Source organism: Cynocephalus volans, chromosome 10 (assembly GCF_027409185.1).
Source record: "Cynocephalus volans isolate mCynVol1 chromosome 10, mCynVol1.pri, whole genome shotgun sequence".
Classification (NCBI taxonomy): Eukaryota; Metazoa; Chordata; class Mammalia; order Dermoptera; family Cynocephalidae; genus Cynocephalus; species Cynocephalus volans.
In genome coordinates, this window is record NC_084469.1 from 96,055,368 (window position 1) to 96,072,385 (window position 17,018).

The 17,018-nt window shown below is 59.8% G+C and overlaps 2 protein-coding genes across 3 annotated transcripts in view; one reads left to right on the top strand and one right to left on the bottom strand.

The window, feature by feature from the left end:
* The first annotated feature begins 153 nt into the window (after positions 1-153).
* On the top strand, positions 154-9,029 carry MPND (MPN domain containing). 2 transcript variants are annotated; one of them, XM_063111429.1, is made up of 13 exons: positions 154-589; positions 685-938; positions 1,827-2,063; positions 4,019-4,151; positions 4,671-4,755; positions 4,896-4,992; positions 5,219-5,291; positions 5,367-5,443; positions 6,339-6,507; positions 6,596-6,666; positions 7,176-7,265; positions 7,882-7,974; positions 8,784-9,029. In XM_063111429.1, exons 1-13 carry the CDS (start codon positions 358-360, stop codon positions 8,868-8,870), a joined length of 1,698 nt encoding a protein of 565 aa, XP_062967499.1. In that variant the 5' UTR covers positions 154-357; the 3' UTR covers positions 8,871-9,029. The 2 variants fall into 2 exon arrangements, with proteins under 2 accessions (XP_062967499.1, XP_062967500.1); XM_063111430.1 differs by having other exon boundaries at positions 6,426-6,507.
* Positions 9,030-9,376: 347 nt separating this feature from the next.
* Positions 9,377-17,018, bottom strand: part of SH3GL1 (SH3 domain containing GRB2 like 1, endophilin A2) — a 31,339-nt gene continuing 23,697 nt past the window's right edge. The window contains exons 2-10 of the mRNA XM_063110279.1: positions 15,042-15,110; positions 14,656-14,728; positions 13,582-13,725; positions 12,870-13,003; positions 12,481-12,639; positions 12,172-12,275; positions 11,386-11,510; positions 11,124-11,180; positions 9,377-10,871 (exon numbers count right to left, since the gene is read on the bottom strand). Of these exons, the coding sequence (XP_062966349.1) occupies positions 10,675-10,871; positions 11,124-11,180; positions 11,386-11,510; positions 12,172-12,275; positions 12,481-12,639; positions 12,870-13,003; positions 13,582-13,725; positions 14,656-14,728; positions 15,042-15,110 (1,062 nt within the window). The 3' untranslated portion in view covers positions 9,377-10,674. The remainder of the gene's footprint in view (positions 10,872-11,123; positions 11,181-11,385; positions 11,511-12,171; positions 12,276-12,480; positions 12,640-12,869; positions 13,004-13,581; positions 13,726-14,655; positions 14,729-15,041; positions 15,111-17,018) is intronic.

A 17,018-nucleotide genomic window follows, 5' to 3' on the forward strand; every position in this document is an offset into this window, starting at 1 on the left:
GTTCTGATTGGGCGCGGCGGGAATCCAGCGGCTGCTGCCGATTGGCTGAGGGAGAAATAAATAGCCCTTATATAGTTGGCTGGCGGGCTCCGCTCGGGCCCAATCATGGGACGAGCCGAGGGTCGCCGGAGAGGGTGGAACTTAACCCTTTAGAGACTCACGCCCGGCCTCGGGCTTCAGACCCACGTCAGACCCACGACGCAGTGGGCTGCTTCCCACTGCGTCGTTCCCCCGGACCTCAGTTTCCCCACTCGCGTCCCCCAGCCCCAGGCTTCAACCTAACAAGTGGTGGTCTCGGGTCGAACCACTAGTCCCCCCCAAAACGGAGGTCCCGGGGCTGTTTCCTCTCTTGTACCCATGAGCTCCCGGTCACCATCCTCCTGCCTCAGTTTCCCACATGGTCCCGGAGAGCTGAGTTTCCAATCCCCCTCTCCCGCGTGGGCAGGCCCGAGGCCTCAGTTTCCCGGATCGCCACCACGGGCCGAGCCCCCCACGCACCCGCCCACCGGCGGCGGAGGCGGAGCCGCGTCACGTGCCGGGAAGAAAGAGCCGGCGGCGCTCCGGGCGCGGGGCGGGGCGGCCATGGCAGGTACGGAGGTCCCGGCGGGGGCCGGAGGGCGCGGGGCGGCGGGGCTGGAGCGGCCGGGGGAGCGCGGCCCCGCTGCAGCCTGTCGCTCCCCGCAGCTCCGGAGCAGCTGTCCCCGGCCGGCGGCGGGGGCGAGGAGGCGCCGGATGAGGACGAGGACGAGGCGGAGGCCGAGGACCCCGAGCGGCCGGCGGGAACGGCGGGCGGGCGCAGCGGCGGCGGCGGCGGGGCCGGAGCGGGGGGCTGCAGCGGGCCGGGGGGCGCGCTCCCCAGGCGCGCGGTCACGCTGCGGGTGCTCCTCAAAGACGCGCTGCTGGAGCCCGGGGCTGGGGTGCTGTCCATCTACTACCTGGTGAGCGCCCCCCACCCCCAATCTCACCCGGCTCGGGCAAGAAGGGGAAACTGAGGCCTAGAGCGCCCTTGCCGCAGGACGAGCCACGGTGCGGGGATGGGAGACGGAGGCACAGAGTGTCCACATCCGGGAGGAACCCTTCTGGGCAGGAGGACGTGTTTCAGCTAGTGCCCTGTTCCACAAAGGGGAAACTGAGGCTCAGAGAGGAGCCGTGACCTGGACAGGGTCAGACGGACCATACCATTGCCTGTCTGTCTGTGTGACCTCCCTCAACCTCTCTGTGTGGTAGTAGTTTCTCCATCTGCAAAATGTGCTATTTTCCTCTTGTGGGGTTGTGACAGGATTAAAGGATTTAAGCGCTCAGCAGGGTGCCTGCTACACAGTAAGTGCCTCATAAGTGTGTACTGTTATTACTGTTACCTTTTTATATTTATTTTTTGGCAGCTGGCCAGTAACGGGATCCTAATCCTTGACCTTGGTTTTAGTTTTACAACACCACGCTCTAACCAACTGAGCAACTGGCCAGCCCCAGGGACAATTTGTGAATTGAGCGCCTGGTGTGTGCTGGGTTGGATATAGGATGCTTGGGATGTACAAGTAATCGAAACAGACCCTGTCCTCACCCTTAGGGGGATCGCAGTCCCGGGGTGGGGGGGACAGGTAATGGGACAGTTTCCATATGGGCTGATTAGGTGTGTGAAAGTGGACATACAGGCATTGAGAGGCGTGGAAGCTGGCCTGAGAGGGGTTCCTGGAAGCCCTGGAAGGGGTGCTAGAGTGGGAAGTGGGTACCAAGTCTCAGGGAGCATGCAGTCAGGGAGGACTTCCTGGAAGAGGTGGCTTGATGGGTGCCAGGTCCTGGGCCCAGCCAGTCTACTCTGGCTGCAGGGGAAGAAGTTCATGGGGGACCTACAGCCAGATGGCAGGATCGTGTGGCAGGAAACTGGGCAGGTCTTCAACTCCCCCAGCGCCTGGGCCACCCACTGCAAGAAGCTGGTGAACCCAGCCAAGAAGTCGGGCTGCGGCTGGGCTTCTGTCAAGTACAAGGGCCAGAAACTGGACAAGTACAAGGCCACCTGGCTCCGTCGGCACCAGCTCCATGTGCCTGTTGCTGCTGCTGATGAGGTACGTCCTTCAGCCCCCTGCAGCAAGCCATCCAACTCGCTGTTGGGTGTGGGGTGCCCAGCTGATCACAGCTCCCCCAGGGCTGGGCTAGAGAGAGGGGACACAGGAGCCGAAGCTTTGAGGGATGAGCAGGAGCTCATCGTGAAGGGTAGAGCTTTCTAGAGGGTACTTGCTAGTTGGGTGAACTTGGCCAAGGACTCTTCGTGGGCCTTAATTATCTTTATATGTAAAGTGGAGATAATACATGTGTATCAGTTATATACAAGTCTGAAATTTGCAGACAGGCTGGAAACTTAGGCAGGAGTTGGTGCTGCAGTTTCGAGGCAGAATTCCTTCTTTTTTGGAAAACCTCAGATTTTGCTCTTAAGGCTTTCAGCTGATTGGATGAGGCCCATCCACAGTATTCTCCTTTACTGAAGGTCAGGTTAATGTAGGTGTGAATCATAGCCTTTGCAGCAATACATGCATTAGTGTTGACTGAATATCTGGATACTATAGCCTGGCGAAGTTGACACAAAACTACCCTTTGCATCATGCCACAGGGCTATTCATTCAGCAAGTTTTGATTAACTGACTGTGTGCCAGGCCCTGTTTTAGGCATTAGATGTAAAGCAGATCAAAAAGAAAAATCCTGCCCTCCTGGAGAGAGGAATAAAGAAACTAAATAAGTCCATCTTATAGTATGTCAGAGGAAGTGAGCAGGGACAAGGGATGGAAGTTGGGGGTGGTGGTGCGGTGAAATAGGGTGGTCGGGAGGCCTCACTGAGAAGGTAACATCTGAGTGAAAGGAGGGGAGCAAGGGAGCCAGGAGGATGTGCAAAGGCCCTGCGGCAGGACTGAGCCAGGCACGTTGGAGGAACAGTGAGGAGGCCCGTGTGGCTGCAGCAGAGTGAGCGAGAGGGAGAGAGGCAGGAGGGGAGGGCAGGGGATGGGGGATGGGGCAGGTCTTGCAGGGCCTGGTGGGCTGCAGGGAGGACTTGGGTTTTTCCGCCAAGGAAGGTGGGAGCCATGGAGGGCTGTGGGCTGAGGAAGGAGGGTCCTGAATTAGGTGCTCACAGGCATCCTCTGGCTGCTGCAGGGAGGACAGACTGTGGAGGGGAGGGTGGGAGCCAGGGCACCAGGGCGGAGGGACCTGAGCTGCTCTGGGTGATGAGGCGGTGGATGAGACTGCCATTCAGGAGGCAAGTGGGTGCGTTGCAGGGGTTTTTTTTAAGATGACCGGTAAGGGGATCTTAACCCTTGGCTTGGTGTTGTCAGCACCACGCTCACCCAGTGAGCTAACCGGTCATCCCTATATAGGATCCAAACCCACAGCCCTGCACTCTCCTGAGTGAGCCACGGGCCGGCTCTGGTATTTTTGAAAGTGGATCTGACAGGATTTGCTGATGTTGGGGTTAGGAGATGTTGGGGTCCTGAGTAAGTGGGTGGACGGAGCTGACTTCAGTTGAGATGGGGGAACAGGGGAAGCACAGATCTGGGGGTCCGGTCAGGTCCACCGTGGCTGTGTTGAGTGTGAGACCCCCACGTGGAGACGTCGAGAGGCAGCTGGGCCTCATGTCTGGAGCTTGGGGGAGACCCGGGGTGGAGACAGGACCATGGGAGTCAGCAGGTGTAGACCCAAGAATGGAGGAGATTGTCCGGGAAGGGTGGGGGTAGAGGAGGGAAGAGGCCTGAGGGCCCAGCCCTGGGCCAGCGACGGAGAGAGGCAGAGCTGGGGGGTCTCAGAGAGGCTGGAGCACTTGCCCAAGGTCACGCAGCTTATGACAGGCAGAGGCGGGATTCGAACCTGGAAAACAGCCCCAGGACCGTCTCTGCTCACTCGCGCCCTCTAGTGGTCACCCTGGGCAGTGGCACCTAAGGCTCTGATGACAAAGGCCTGGGATGGGACTTGGAGGGGAGGGTGGGGGATACCCAGCTGAGGGTCCTGCTGCTGCTCCCCACCCACACCCCTCCAGAGCCCTGCCAGCGAAGGGGAGGAGGAGGAGCTGCTGATGGATGAAGAAGAGGAGGAAGTCCTGGCGGGGGTCTCAGCAGAGGACAAGAGTCGGAGACCACCGGGGAAGGGCCCCTCGGATCCTGCCCACACGGGTGAGAGAAGAGGCAGGGCGGGAGTCAGGTAGAAGGCGGATGGGGAGGGAGCTGAGGACAGGCTGGGCTTTTATCTTTCCTAGTGCCCCCGAAAGGCCTGGCTCACTTCCCAGCCCCACTGCCTGATTTCATACACTGCCTGATTTCTTAAGCTCTAATGCTGTATTCTTGGTCCCACTGCCGTATTTCTCTATGTGCTGCCTGATTTCTTGCTTCCCTGTGGGATTTCTTTGTCCTGTTGCCTGATTTCTTTGGCCCACTTCCACTTCCTGGTTTCCTAAGCTCATCTATTATTTTCTTAAAATCTCATCTGTCCCATTTGTTAACTTGCTCTCTGATTTCTCAGTCTTGCTACTTGATTTTTTGATTTTTAATGCTGCCTCTAGATCTTCCTCTTTCTGCTGGCCGGTATGGGGATCTGAACCCCTGGCCTTGGTGTTATCAGCCCACTTCCCTGCTGTGTTTTCCAGTTTGGGCTGGGGAGGCACTGACACACTTTTTTCTCTCTCCAACCCCCAGATGCCACGCCCCCAGGGAAGCGGGTGGAAAACAAGGTCCGGGTGCCTGTCCGCTACTGCATGCTGGGCAGTCGTGACTCTGCCAGGTCAGATATGTCCCAAGCCCTCCACCCCAGGACAGAGCCTCAGATCCTCAGACCTGGGGGAGGGGGGTGGGAAGCCAGCTTGGGGGTGAGGGGAGAGCTGAGGGGTTCCTGAGGCTGTTGGACCCTCCTGGCCCCTACAGGAACCCCCACACTCTGGTGGAAGTAACATCCTTCGCAGCCATCAACAAGTTCCAGCCATTCAACGTGGCCATTTCCAGCAACGTGCTGTTCCTGCTGGTGTGTGGCCAAGCCCCCACCTTGTCCCTCGGTGTCCAGGGGCAAGGGGCTCCCGGGAGGGAGGGCAGGGTCCCCAAATGTCAGCTCTGTGAGAGCAAGGAGCTTGTCTGCTTTGTTTCCTACTGGTAAACAGTAGGCACTCAATAAATGTGTGAAGGAGGGGGCAGGCTGGCCCCTGTGTTGTGGGCAGCCTAAGCCGGTCTCCCCACGCCCCTCTTCTCCCCAGGACTTCCACAGCCACCTGACGCGGAGTGAGGTCGTTGGTTACTTGGGGGGCCGATGGGACATCAACAGCCAGAGTGGGTATTTGGGGCCTGGTGGGTGGGGGGAGTTGGGGGCCAGGGTCGATGGCTACTTCTCCCATCTCCCGACAGTGCTCACGGTGCTGAGGGCCTTCCCCTGTCGGAGCCGGCTCGGGGACACCGATACTGCAGCCACCGTTGAAGAGGAGGTGAGGCAGTGGCTGGAGGTGGCTTTCTGGGGACGGCTGGGAGGGACACAGTGGTCCTGGCTACTGTCCTGGTGGCTGCCAGTGTCAACGCTCAGTGAGTGTGTGTGTGAGCGAGTGCCTGTCCCTGGCCTGGAACCTAGTGGTTTAGAGAGTGCTGCTTTTGGGTCGTCCAGCCCTGGCGCTCACAGTCTGTACAAACCCTGGCAGCCCCTTCCCACATTTCCCTATCTGTGAAATGGGAGGCTTAAGTGGACGGCTGTCAACACCAAATGCCTAGGGCTGGCTGGGTAGCTCAGTTGGTTAGGGCACAGTGGGACAACGCCAAGGTGACAGGTTCAGATCCCCATACTGGCCAGCTGCTCCCTCCCCCAGGCCCCCCAAAATACCGACTGCCCAGGCCATGTTGGGCACCTGGTAAGGGCTCGATAGAAACTGGTCATGTTTTCACAGTGGTGCTTAGTGCTCTGTGCCCACCATGTTGTGGCTTTGTCACAGTGTCCCTGGGGGGACAGGGAGTAGGTGTTGATTCAGCACATCAAGTTCTCTGGCCACCTCATTTCTCTTTGCCTTCACTTGCTCATGACACCTAGGAATGTCCCTCTGCCATGTGCATACACACCCACCTTTCTATTTATTGAGCACCTACCGTGTGCCAGGCATTGTTCCATAATCTGGGGATACAGCAGTGATCGAAACAACTTCCTGCCCCTGCTTTATGGCAGGTGCATCTTTTTACAGATGTCTTTATTGACTGCGTTCCCTTCCTTCTCTCCTCCCAGACTTGGTGAGGGTGTGGGCGGGGTCCCCAGACCTGGTACAAAGTGTGCGCTCATGAAGTGTATGAGTCCACGAGGGCTCCCCTGGCTCCTCCCCGCCAGCCGCCCTCTGCCCTCAGATCTACCAGAGCCTGTTCCTGCGGGGCCTCTCCCTGGTCGGCTGGTACCACAGCCACCCCCACAGCCCAGCGCTGCCCTCGCTGCAGGACATCGATGCGCAGATGGATTACCAGCTGAGGCTGCAGGGCTCCAGCAATGGCTTCCAGCCCTGCCTTGCTCTGCTCTGCTGTAAGTCCTGGGCTGGGGGCGGTAGGGAGCCCTGCCAGGCCAGCTGAGCCCCCTGGCCCCAGCCTGCTCTCTTACTCTCCTCTCCCAGCCCCTTACTACTCTGGCAACCCAGGCCCGGAGTCCAAGATCTCACCCTTCTGGGTGATGCCTCCTCCTGAGGTAGGCGGGGCTGCTGGGGGAGGCTGAGGCTGGGGCGGGGTCGGGGGGGCCTGGAGCATTTGGGCAGACTTGCCGGGGCCAGGAGGGCTTGTTGACAGTCCAAGGCAGGGGATGCTAGTTTGGGGCTCTGTTGGGGAGTTGGGGCCTCGGTTTCTCCCACCTGTGAAATGGGAACATGATCGCTGCCATATCTGAGCCTCTTTGTGAGGCCTGGGTGTGGGGCCTCTGTGTTTAGCGTGTTGCTTACTTCCTGAACCCTGCCAGGGTCCATTCCCCAAGTCCTGCTTGGGGTCAGAAGGCAGCTATGGAGGACATTTCGGGGTGCTGGCTCTCTTCTTGGCCTCTCCTGGTGGGAGGATGCCACCCTGCCTCCCTAGCCCCACTGCAGTTTCCACTAAGGTCCCTTATGGTGGCTCTGATCCACTGATCACAGTGTGGAGTTGGCCCAATTCCCAGCTCAGGGCACTTGCTGCTGGCAAGGCGCCTTGACCAGTCCATGTCCTTGCCAGCAACGGCCTGGTGACTATGGCATCCCCATGGATGTGGAGATGGCCTACGTCCAGGACAGCTTCCTGACCAACGACATCCTCCATGAGATGGTGAGCTTGTGCCTAGAAGGGCAGGGCTGCAGGCGCCTGGGTGGATGCACCACAGCAGGGCTTGGGTCAGGCTCCTCTTCCCTCTCTCAGGATCCAGTCCCAGACCCTTGCCATGGCCCCTCCCACCTCTCCCCTCCCTTGCCCCACTATCCTAGCAGTTCTGGAATGTACCTGGCAGGCTCCCTCCTGCCTCAGAGCTCTGCATCTGCCACTGGTTCTCCTAGTGGAGAAATGGAGGACTTTCTGTGACACCTGGATGACATTTTTAATACCGGCATATTCAACATACATCTAAAAAAACTGAAGTAGTTCACTATAGCTGGTGTTACTACTTAGGGTGTTGGTGCGAGGGAGCCGTGCCAGGCCTTCGTGGATGTAAGGAAATGTGTTCATTGTGAGCGAGTCCATCTCCCGCTCTAGGGAACCCTCCTGGACTTAGCCTAGTGGGGCCCTCCTGCTGAGTTTGCCCAGGATTTCTCCTTTGTGGCGCTCATGGCTTATTTGTTGGAGACTTGGGTCATGTCTTAGGGCTGTCACGAGGGGAGGTGGCAGTGTCTGTGCTGTGCCCAGGGCGGGGAGGAAGGGAGCCAGGAAGTCCCATCACCCTGTCCCATAGATGCTGCTGGTGGAGTTCTACAAGAGTGCCCCTGACCTTGTGAGGTTCCAAGAGCCCTGGAACCAGGAACACACCTACCTTGACAAGCTGAAGGTAAGGCTGGTGCCCAGGCCCTCCAGCCCCAGCTCCCCAGCAAACCTTCCTAAAGGAACCCCCAGAAACATCTCCATGGGCAGCCTGAGAAACAGTGACTGTAACGAAGATGGGAATTTAAGATCCCATAGACCTCATACCCCAGGACAATGCGGTTGGAGAAGCTGTTCCCGACCCTACTTCACACCATGGCTGCCCAGGGAGGGTGCAGACAGGGTCGGATTTGACTTGGGACCTTAAGCTCCGGCAAAGCTGAAGTGCGGAGCAGCTGGTTTGTGAACCGGTCTCTGTAGCTCGCAGGCCCGCAGTTCCTGGGTTGTTTACATAGGGCTTGGCTACCTTCTGAGTGTGTCTTATTTCCTGCTTGAAAGTCATTCTCAGAAAACACTCGACTGCTTTGCATAGAGCCACTTTCCTACACTGGCATGTTTTGTTCAAGATTGAATAACCTAGGCTTAGAGCTGCTGGTGCCCCTCCCACCGCAGCACTTGAGGGCTGACTTCAGGAGGCCCTGGCATGCCCCCCAAGGGATGTCCGAGACCCAGGCAGGCAGCTGGGCAAGGGCAGGATCTGGAATGTGCAGATAAACCCCACCCCCACCAAGCCTGACTTCACCCCGCCATTAGTTAGGCCAGCCTTGGGTGAGGCACCATTCCTCTGCTTAAAAATACACCGCCCTGCCCCCAGGTTTAGGAGTGGGGTGGAGCCAGGCTGCTGTGCGTGGGCAGTCACCTCTTGGGGCAGGAATGAGGGGCGGGGCCAGGACCCAGGGGTGTAGCTCTGAGGCACCAGCCCCCCGCTTGTTTCAGATCTCCTTGGCCAGCAGGACGCCCAAGGACCAGGGGCTGTGCCAGGTGCTGGAGCAGGTTTATGGCATCCTCAAGCAAGGAAGCTGAGGGCACCAGCCTCCAGGGAGGTGGAAAGCTCTGGGTCAGGCTCACTGCCCTCCTTGGCCCCAGGGCTCTGGGTATCTGGTCTGGGGGTCCCCTTTGTTACTGTTTCACACCCACGTAGCTTAGCAGAGGTTCAGATAATAAAGACACGAAAGCAACAAACAGCCTGAGTGTGTCTCACCTGGAGTGTGTGAGGATGGGCTGGGCGCCAGGTTCTGCCACCTTAACCCCTGCTTCTTCAGGGCATGGGGACTTGCTCCTGTCCAGTGCCACCCACAGTGTGGCCTCAGGCCTGACCCTGTGCCCCTGCACCCACCGTGGCCAGTCTCACCCCCCTCAGACTGCAGTGAGCATCAGCTGCCTGCTCCAGGGGACTGGTGCTGTGTGGGGGCCTGGGGGTGGGCTGCCACTGGGCTACTAGACCCCTAGGGGGCCCATGGGTGGCTGGTGCCTGGGTGTCCAGGTGTGCTGGGGCAGGCCCACCCCTGCACCAAGACAAGGCAAAGGGCTGTAGAAAGAAACATTTAATACTTTTTTAAAAAAATCATGAGTACATTTTGATTCACTCTAGAACCATGACTGAGGCCCTACTGACCATCTCAGCTGGGGCCTGTGTGCCCCCATGTAATGTGGCAAGGGGGCCACAGGGAAGAGCAGGACTGGTGTCCCAGGCTTTTGCTGGGCCACTGTGGGAGGGGAGCATGACCACAGCCAGGCCCAGAGGTCCCGCCATTTAGTCAATTTTTGGATTAGGCAAGAGGGGAAGCGGATACTGGGGTGAGGGCCCTGCTGGTCTGGGGAGGGATCTCAGGAGCTGCCCCTGCCTTGGTCTAGAGGAGATGGCCCGGATCACTATGGCAGGGCAGGGATGGCGGCTGGCTCAGGAAGCGGGAGGCCCCAGCAGCCAGGGGTCTGGAAACATTCACTAATCAGAGCCTTTGTGCTTGGCCTTCGGCAGAGCGGGAGGTGGGGGCCCGTGGTCCCATGGGAGGTGTGTTGGGGGCTGTGTGTGTGTGCAGCTGGTGGTGGCAGCTCGTGCCTGAGAGAGAAACATACCTCTGTGTGCTTGGCTGGGGGCGGCTAGAAGCTCAAAGGTACTCGGCTTTGTGAGGGTGGGGAGGGGGAGGCGTGGTACGAGTGAGCAGGTGAGCTCAGCGTCTCCACGGGAGGGGGGGGCAGCCCCAGGAACCCTGCTTGCCCCTGTCCCTGGACCACAGGCAGAGGTGGTGGCAGGCCAGGAAGAAGTGTGAGTGCAAGGCTTCAGGGCAGTGCCTCTGTGGGCCACAGGCACTGGGGAGACTGGAGTGGGGGCTGGGCCCATTGCCAGCAACGGGCTGGGGGCTGTGAGGAATCTACAACCAGGGGTCCTGCCTCAGATCCACCCAGTTAAGGTGGCGGGGCCTGGGTACAGGCCTCCCGGCAGCGTGGGGCTGGGCCCCAGTGCAGTCAGGACGGAGATGGGGGCTGGGGTGGGAAGAGAAGAGGGGTCCACCCTGGAGTTACCCGCCCCTTGAAGAACGGAGGAACAAGGAACGTTAGTGTTTCTAAGAGCACCTTAGTGTCAGCCCCACCTCTGGGGCTGGGCTAGGAGGTGGCTAGTGGGAAGGGAGCCCACACGGCCGCCGCTAGGGTGAGTGCTAGTGTAAACAGGGGCCCCTCGCCTGCCTGAAGGTAAGAGCCGCCCCCACACTGCCTGCAGGCTCCAAGCACTGCACTCGCTGCAGGGGTGAGGCGCCGCGAGTTGGGAGCCGAGTGGAACACAGGAGCCCGGCCAACAGTGTGGATGGAGGGGTTGGGACGCAGCATGTCACTGAGGCAGGGGCACGAGCACCTCCACGTAGCTGAGGGGGAAGAAGCCAGACTGGCCGTTGAGCATGCCCTCGTACCAGTTCTCGTCAATCTGGTTGGTCAGCGTGATGATGTCACCCTCGTGGAAGCCCAACTCCCCGTCGTTCTCGGGCTCAAAGTCATACAGGGCCTTGCAGCTTGGCTGGTCCAGGGGCACTGGGGTGGGGGGTGTGTGACAGAATGACCAGCAGTTCCCAGCCCCCTGGCCACCATGCAGAGAGCCTGTTGCTGGCAGAGCCCTTGTGGCATGATGAGCCTGCCTAGCCCAGGCCCTGCCGCCTGGCTCCTACCCCACTGGGAGCTCAAAGATGTTTCCAAAACAGACTAAAAGGCCGTGCTGTAAAGTGAGGCTGGCCACAGGCAGGGAACGGACAAGAACAAAAAGCCTGTGCCCTTGGGGACACTCACCCATACTCCTGCTGGGGGTCCGGATGGGCTTATCAGAAGATCGGAAAGATGACGAAGCTGCTCGCAAACAAAACCCAGAGGCTGACTGAACATGCAGGGGGGCACCCAGCTCCTGACCCCTGGGACCCCTGAGGTTTGGGTGGAGCAGCAGGCTTGGGGCTGTGCTCGGGGCCTGGCTCATAGAGACACCAGGGCGGTGCCAGCCCTCAGGTCCCCACCTCACTGGCCCTCCTGCCTCCCAAACACAGTCCCTCTCTGTTACCTGCAATCTTGGGGGCCGTGGCGCAGGGGAAGCCCCCATTGGACTGCTCAGGCTCTCCGAAGTCAAAGGGCTCCCGGGGCTTGGGCTTGTATTCCCGCCTGGGGCGTGAGGAAGCTTCCCGCATCCTGCGAGGTCACAGTGCCATGAGCACTCAGGCACCAGGGCCCAGAACCCCCAGCCCTGGCACTGCAGAGGCTGTGACAAGCCGGGTCCTGCCCTCCGCCTCTCTTCCTGTGCTGGCCCCTCCACAGCCCAGGGAGCTGCTGCCCAACACACGTCTCTGCCCCCTGTAAGGCATTGGCCTCTGGCAAGGTGGCCCTCAGAGACAGTCCCCATGTGCCCCTTTCTCGAGCCTGCAGAGGTGAGATGGGGATGGTTAGGAGTCTCCTGAGCCAGCGTGTGGGGCAGACCCATGCCAAACCCTCCCTATGGGGCTTGCTATTGGCCCAGAGCCCTGAAGAGCCTGGTTATTCTGACCTTTCAGCCCTCAGGCCGCTGCACCCTCTCCTTTGGGGCCTAGAATGAGCTCAATAAGGCCCTTGCTCCCTCCTCGGACCCCACTCCAACAGTGCAGTCTGTGAAGCCCACAGTGCCACAGCTCTGGAAGGCCTTCATGCCAGGGCTGGCCACGCAGGCAAGGTGCACTGCCCTCTCTGGCTGGCAGAGGGCGCATGGTGTCCCCAAGAACCCATGAAAGAACGAAGATTTGGGGGGCTTCAAGGAGGCAGGGAGCAAGAGGGACTCCAGCAGGGAAGACCTGCAACCCGCCAGGCAAGGGCTGCGCACCTGCGCTTCAGCTTGTCAGCCAGCTCCTCGAGGATCTGCACAGCCTGCCGGTGGTAGTCGAGCTGGGCGTCCACCAGGGCAGAGAGCTGGCTTACCTGCTCGATCTGAGGGAGCAGCAAGGCTGAGGGACCCCAAGCCCCTGAGGCTCTGGGTCCACCCCCTCCCCGCTGGAGCAGTGGGTGGTTCGTGGCCCCTGTGGTCCTACCCCATAGCCACCGCCGTGTGCCATATGCTGCACGTGCGGGGCTGCCCTGGCTCTGGCCCCATGTCCCTCCCAGGGCGACCTGTGTGGCTCTGGGGCCCACGCACGTCGGTCTCCAGCAGGTTGTGCATGCTGGTCTCAGCCAGCTCCTTGGACTCCTCAAACTTCTCCAGGGCCTGGCGCAGCTCCTCGCCAGGGACCCTGCCCTGGCGCTTCTTCCTATAGTCAAAGTCCAGGCGGCGGCCCTCCAGCTTCTTCAGGTGGTGCTGGGGGTGGGGGGGGGCAGGGGGACAAGCATCACACCAACTTGTCCCCGCAGCACTGGGAAGCCTGGCCCCACCTAAGTGAGAACCCCCGAGGGATGTCCTGAGGTGGAGTGTGGGGTGAGGGGTGGGGGTTAAGATGGGCCCTGGCCCTGTGCAGCTGGGAGGACAGCCAGCCAGGACTGACCGCATGGGCTTGTGGGCACAGGGGACAGCGCTGGCCCACGTAGTACCTGGATCTCCTTCAGGTCCTTGTCACACAGGTTCTGGAGGGGGTCGATGAAGTTCTGCTTGACCTCTATGTCCAGGGAGTCCTTCACCTCAGCCAGGCGCTTCATGGACTCCCCGGCGTCCAGCAGGGCGTCACCTGCAGAGATGGGGCCGGGGTGGGGGAAGCTGTCACGGGGGACCTGCCTTATGGGACTGAGACCCTCCCTGACTTCTAAAAGGCCCCCACTCCACAGCTGAGGGCCCAGAAGCTAGAAATCAACAAAACAAGGAGCCCTAAAATCTGAATCAGTCACATTGGAGCTGGCAATATGGGAACTGCCCCACTCCCTCCCCAGGAACCCTTCCCACTCTTGAAAGGGACCAGGTTTGTCCTGAGCCAGCTGAGGGTGGTGTGAGGGGCAGATCCCTGTGAGGGAGGCTTTCTCGGGAGCCTCAGATGCCCACCCTCCCCCCTCCTGGAAACTAGCTTGCAATGGAGAAGATTCTGCAGCTACAGGAAGGGAGTGCCAGTGTTGGATGCTCTCTGCCCCTTTTCCTGCACCCACTTCCCCCCGACATCGGCTGACCCTCTGTAGCCCCTCCATCCCCCCACGGGGAAGGCTGTTGGGTCCACAGTGCATGACCAGTGCCTCCAACAGCGCCTGGCAAGTGTAATGCAGAAACCAGGCCCTGGCCCTGTGGCCCCTGTGACCTCCCGGGGGCTGGTCCCCTCACCGAAGTTGGACTCGCCGCCCAGCTCCTTCCCATAGCGGATCATGCACTCGCCCAGGAGGCCCTCCGACTGTGGATAGCCGGGGTTCTTCACCTGGCCCCGGATCTTGGACACCGTGTTGAGCATCGTCAGCTTGGCCCGCGAGGCTGGAATGGGACAGGCCGCTGGGCATGGGCAGCCTATCTGCCCAGACTGCTGCCCTCACCCCCGTTTCTCTCTAAAGGGCATACTTGGCCTGAAGACCCTCGTCCCCATGCTGGCTGATGGGCCAGGCTACAGAAAGCACATCTCCTGAGCAGACTCCCAGGAGGACCCTTCTCTGCTCCCGCCTGCCATGGAGAACTGGTCTGGGCTTAAGTGGGCAGGAGAGGTGACTGGATCCCAAATGAGCCTCCCAAGGGCCTCCTTGTCCTGGAACTTGTCTGTGGCTAAGGACATCCCCTCCCTCATCTGGGGAGGAATGGTTAGGCACAGCCACGAGGGACAGGCTTCTCAGCCGTGGCCTGTGCCCCTTCTGGGAGGGTGAGGAGCAGTGCTTGGGTCTGTTCCTGGCACCGGCCATGAGTGGATGCTGTGGCCTTGCTGCCCATCTTGTGGCCCTTGTTTCCACTGCAGGAGCTAGCATTTGGATTTTCCCCAGGGAGAGGTCCGCCTCCCTCTCAGCCCAGGAGACCCAGCTCCATACTCCCAGGTGGGAGTCCAGGCCAGGTAAGCTGGGGGTGGGCATCTAATACAAACTCACATGAGTCATTTGGGGGGAAAAGATGCTCTTTTCTGCTAAGACTGTTAGCTGGAAGGTGATTTACAGCAGGACTGCCACAAGGGACAGACCAGCCTGTGACTGAAGCCAGCACAGAGGAAGCTGAGCTGCCCACTGAAGGAGAAGGAAGTGCATGACCCCAAGGACGGCCCTGGGACTCCTGGATCCAGCCCTGCCTGAAGCCCGCCTACCCATGGGCACTGCAGTTCTGTTAGCCGGCACATTTCCTCTTCATGCTCTGCTAACTGGAAGATTCCAACTGACACACAGCACCGAGGGGTTGGGGCAGACCCCTGGCAGCTGGCTGCACCCCTACCTGGGTTGGGCTGCAGGTACTCAATGGTTCTGGCCAGCACTTCCGTCACAGCCTTACTGGTGACATCCACCTTCTGTGAAGAGAGGCAGCATGTGGGCTTCCACAGGCATCAGGGCGCCCAAGGCTGAACTAGGGTCCAGGCACCTGGCCCTTACCTGCCTCAGAGCCCACCCAGGGACCACCCACTGCTTCTGGGCCTCTTCAGCTCTGTGTCCCATGGCTGCTTGCCCAGGGCTTGGGGAGAGGTTGCTACCTGGTGAAGGGCCCAACCCCACCCCACCTACCAGGGCCTGTCACTCTATAGCTCCAGCCAGGCAGAAGTGCCACTTCTGGGAGACGCTCAATGAGCAGCGCCGACTGCACATGGAGCGCAGCTTCTTTCTTACCTTCTCCATCTCTTTGAAGTCATCATCCAGCTTGGTTCCCTCAGCCCCTCCGACCTTCTCGCTGACCAGCTGGATGATAGAAGGAAGAACACTGTGTGAGCCCCAGAGGAGGAGGAGGAGGAGGGAGAGAAGAGGCGCCAGGACACCTATCAGATTCGTCTGCTGCTGGCGCGGGGAGGCCAGCAGTTGAGGCAGCCAAGCCCTTGCAGGGCTGCTGAAGGTGACGGGGGAAAAGAAGATGGTGTGGCTGGGTGAGCCCCAACAGCCCAAGTGACAGCAGGCAATGCCATGGTACAGCCCAGCACCAAGTGCTGCTCTGAGTGGTGCAGACCTGCAGGCGGCAGTGGTGCAGGGCAGGGGTGTTCTGCCCATCTCTGAGCACCTGGCTCGCTGCTGGCGAGCCCTCTGTGGGCCCCCTGGGCATGGCCTCGTCTTCGTCACAGCAGCAGAGTCCAGAGGCTCAGGGTGGGAAACATACAGCTTGGAAAACATGGATGCTGGAGGTACCTACACAGACACCCCCAAGGACAGGAATGTGGGGATCCACCCCCACACTTCTTCAATGTCTTGGGTCTACTTTCGTTAAAAAAAAAAAGCCAAATTCCTGACATTTTGGTTAACAGAAGCAGCACAAGCTAACGGTTATGAGCAGAGCTGCAGGTGGCCAAAGCGGGTCTAACTCACTAGGACCCTCATGACCTGGACAAACAGGAGGCCACTACACCTTCCTGAGCTCTGGTGTCTGCGTCTGCAGAACAGGACAGCCTGTCCCCTACCCCATGTGGCCGCTGTGAGCTCTACAATTTTATAAGCTTAATTTAAAATGCAAAAGCCGCCTGGGGGGAGGGGGTTGCTTTGGGTGTACAGAGGGTGGAGGCAGCCAGGTCTGGATGAACATGTGGCTCCATGAGCCCCCCATGCCGCTTCCTTGGTCCTGGAGCACCTGCTTGTGGCGCCCCCAACTGGGCCCAGTCCATACCCCACCCCAGTCTCCCAACACTTCTTGTCCTGGTGATGACCATGAGATGCTGCAAGACATGGGCAAGGGATGCCACAAGAGTCCCAGTGGTGCCACACTATGCTGAGCTGTGCTGTGGGCAGCAGAGCAGTTGTGGTTCAAGACAAAGGTGGGGACAGCCGGGACCTTAAAGGGCACCACAGCAGGCTGGGAGGAAGTGACCCAAGACCACAAGAAGTGGGGAGGTTGGAGAAGGGTGAGCCCAGGGCTCTGCCCACGCTGGGCCCCGGACGTATCCTCCCTGCACCTGCTTGTCAGCCTGCAGCCCAGGGAGCCCATGTGCCCACCACACTGTGGAAAGGGCTGCCTTCCTAGGGTCCACTGATGAGTCTTCTGGCATTCTGCCCAGAAAGACACTGTCCCGTCCCCATGGAATGTCTCTGCTCTGGAAGCTCCCAATCCAGGGGGCTGTCTCTGCCCAATCACTGGTAATCCTTCTGGGGCTCCTGAGGGTGCTGGCCTGCAGGAGAAGTCAGACTGCTGGGGCTTGACGCCAGCCCCACCGCCTTCTACCTGCGTGGTTTGTCTCTCAAATGCTTTACCAGGCCTCAAGGGTGCACCAGGCACACAGCGAGCCGCATACCTATGACCACTGTCCCCTTCCCGTGCACCCCTGCTAGTCAGTGGCTCTTAATTCAGAAATGTCTGAAAAATCCCCTTGTCCATGCCATCCCCAGGAGGGCCGGAGTCTGGGTCCAGGAGGGGACTCAGGTGCAGGTAAGAGGCAGGAGGAAGCAGGGACCAGACACTGTCGCCACCTGGGGCTGCTCAGGCTGCAATCAGCCGTGCACAGTCCTCCCGGGGACACAGGCCCCATGGGAGAGGCAGGGGCTGCCCTCCGGTTTCTGCTGAAGGTGTTATGAGGAAAGACCCCATCCCTCTGGGGCGTTCCATTTTATTTCATGGGACAGTTTCACTTCTTTTGGTTGTGGTAACACAAGACATTCTTAAATCTGGTG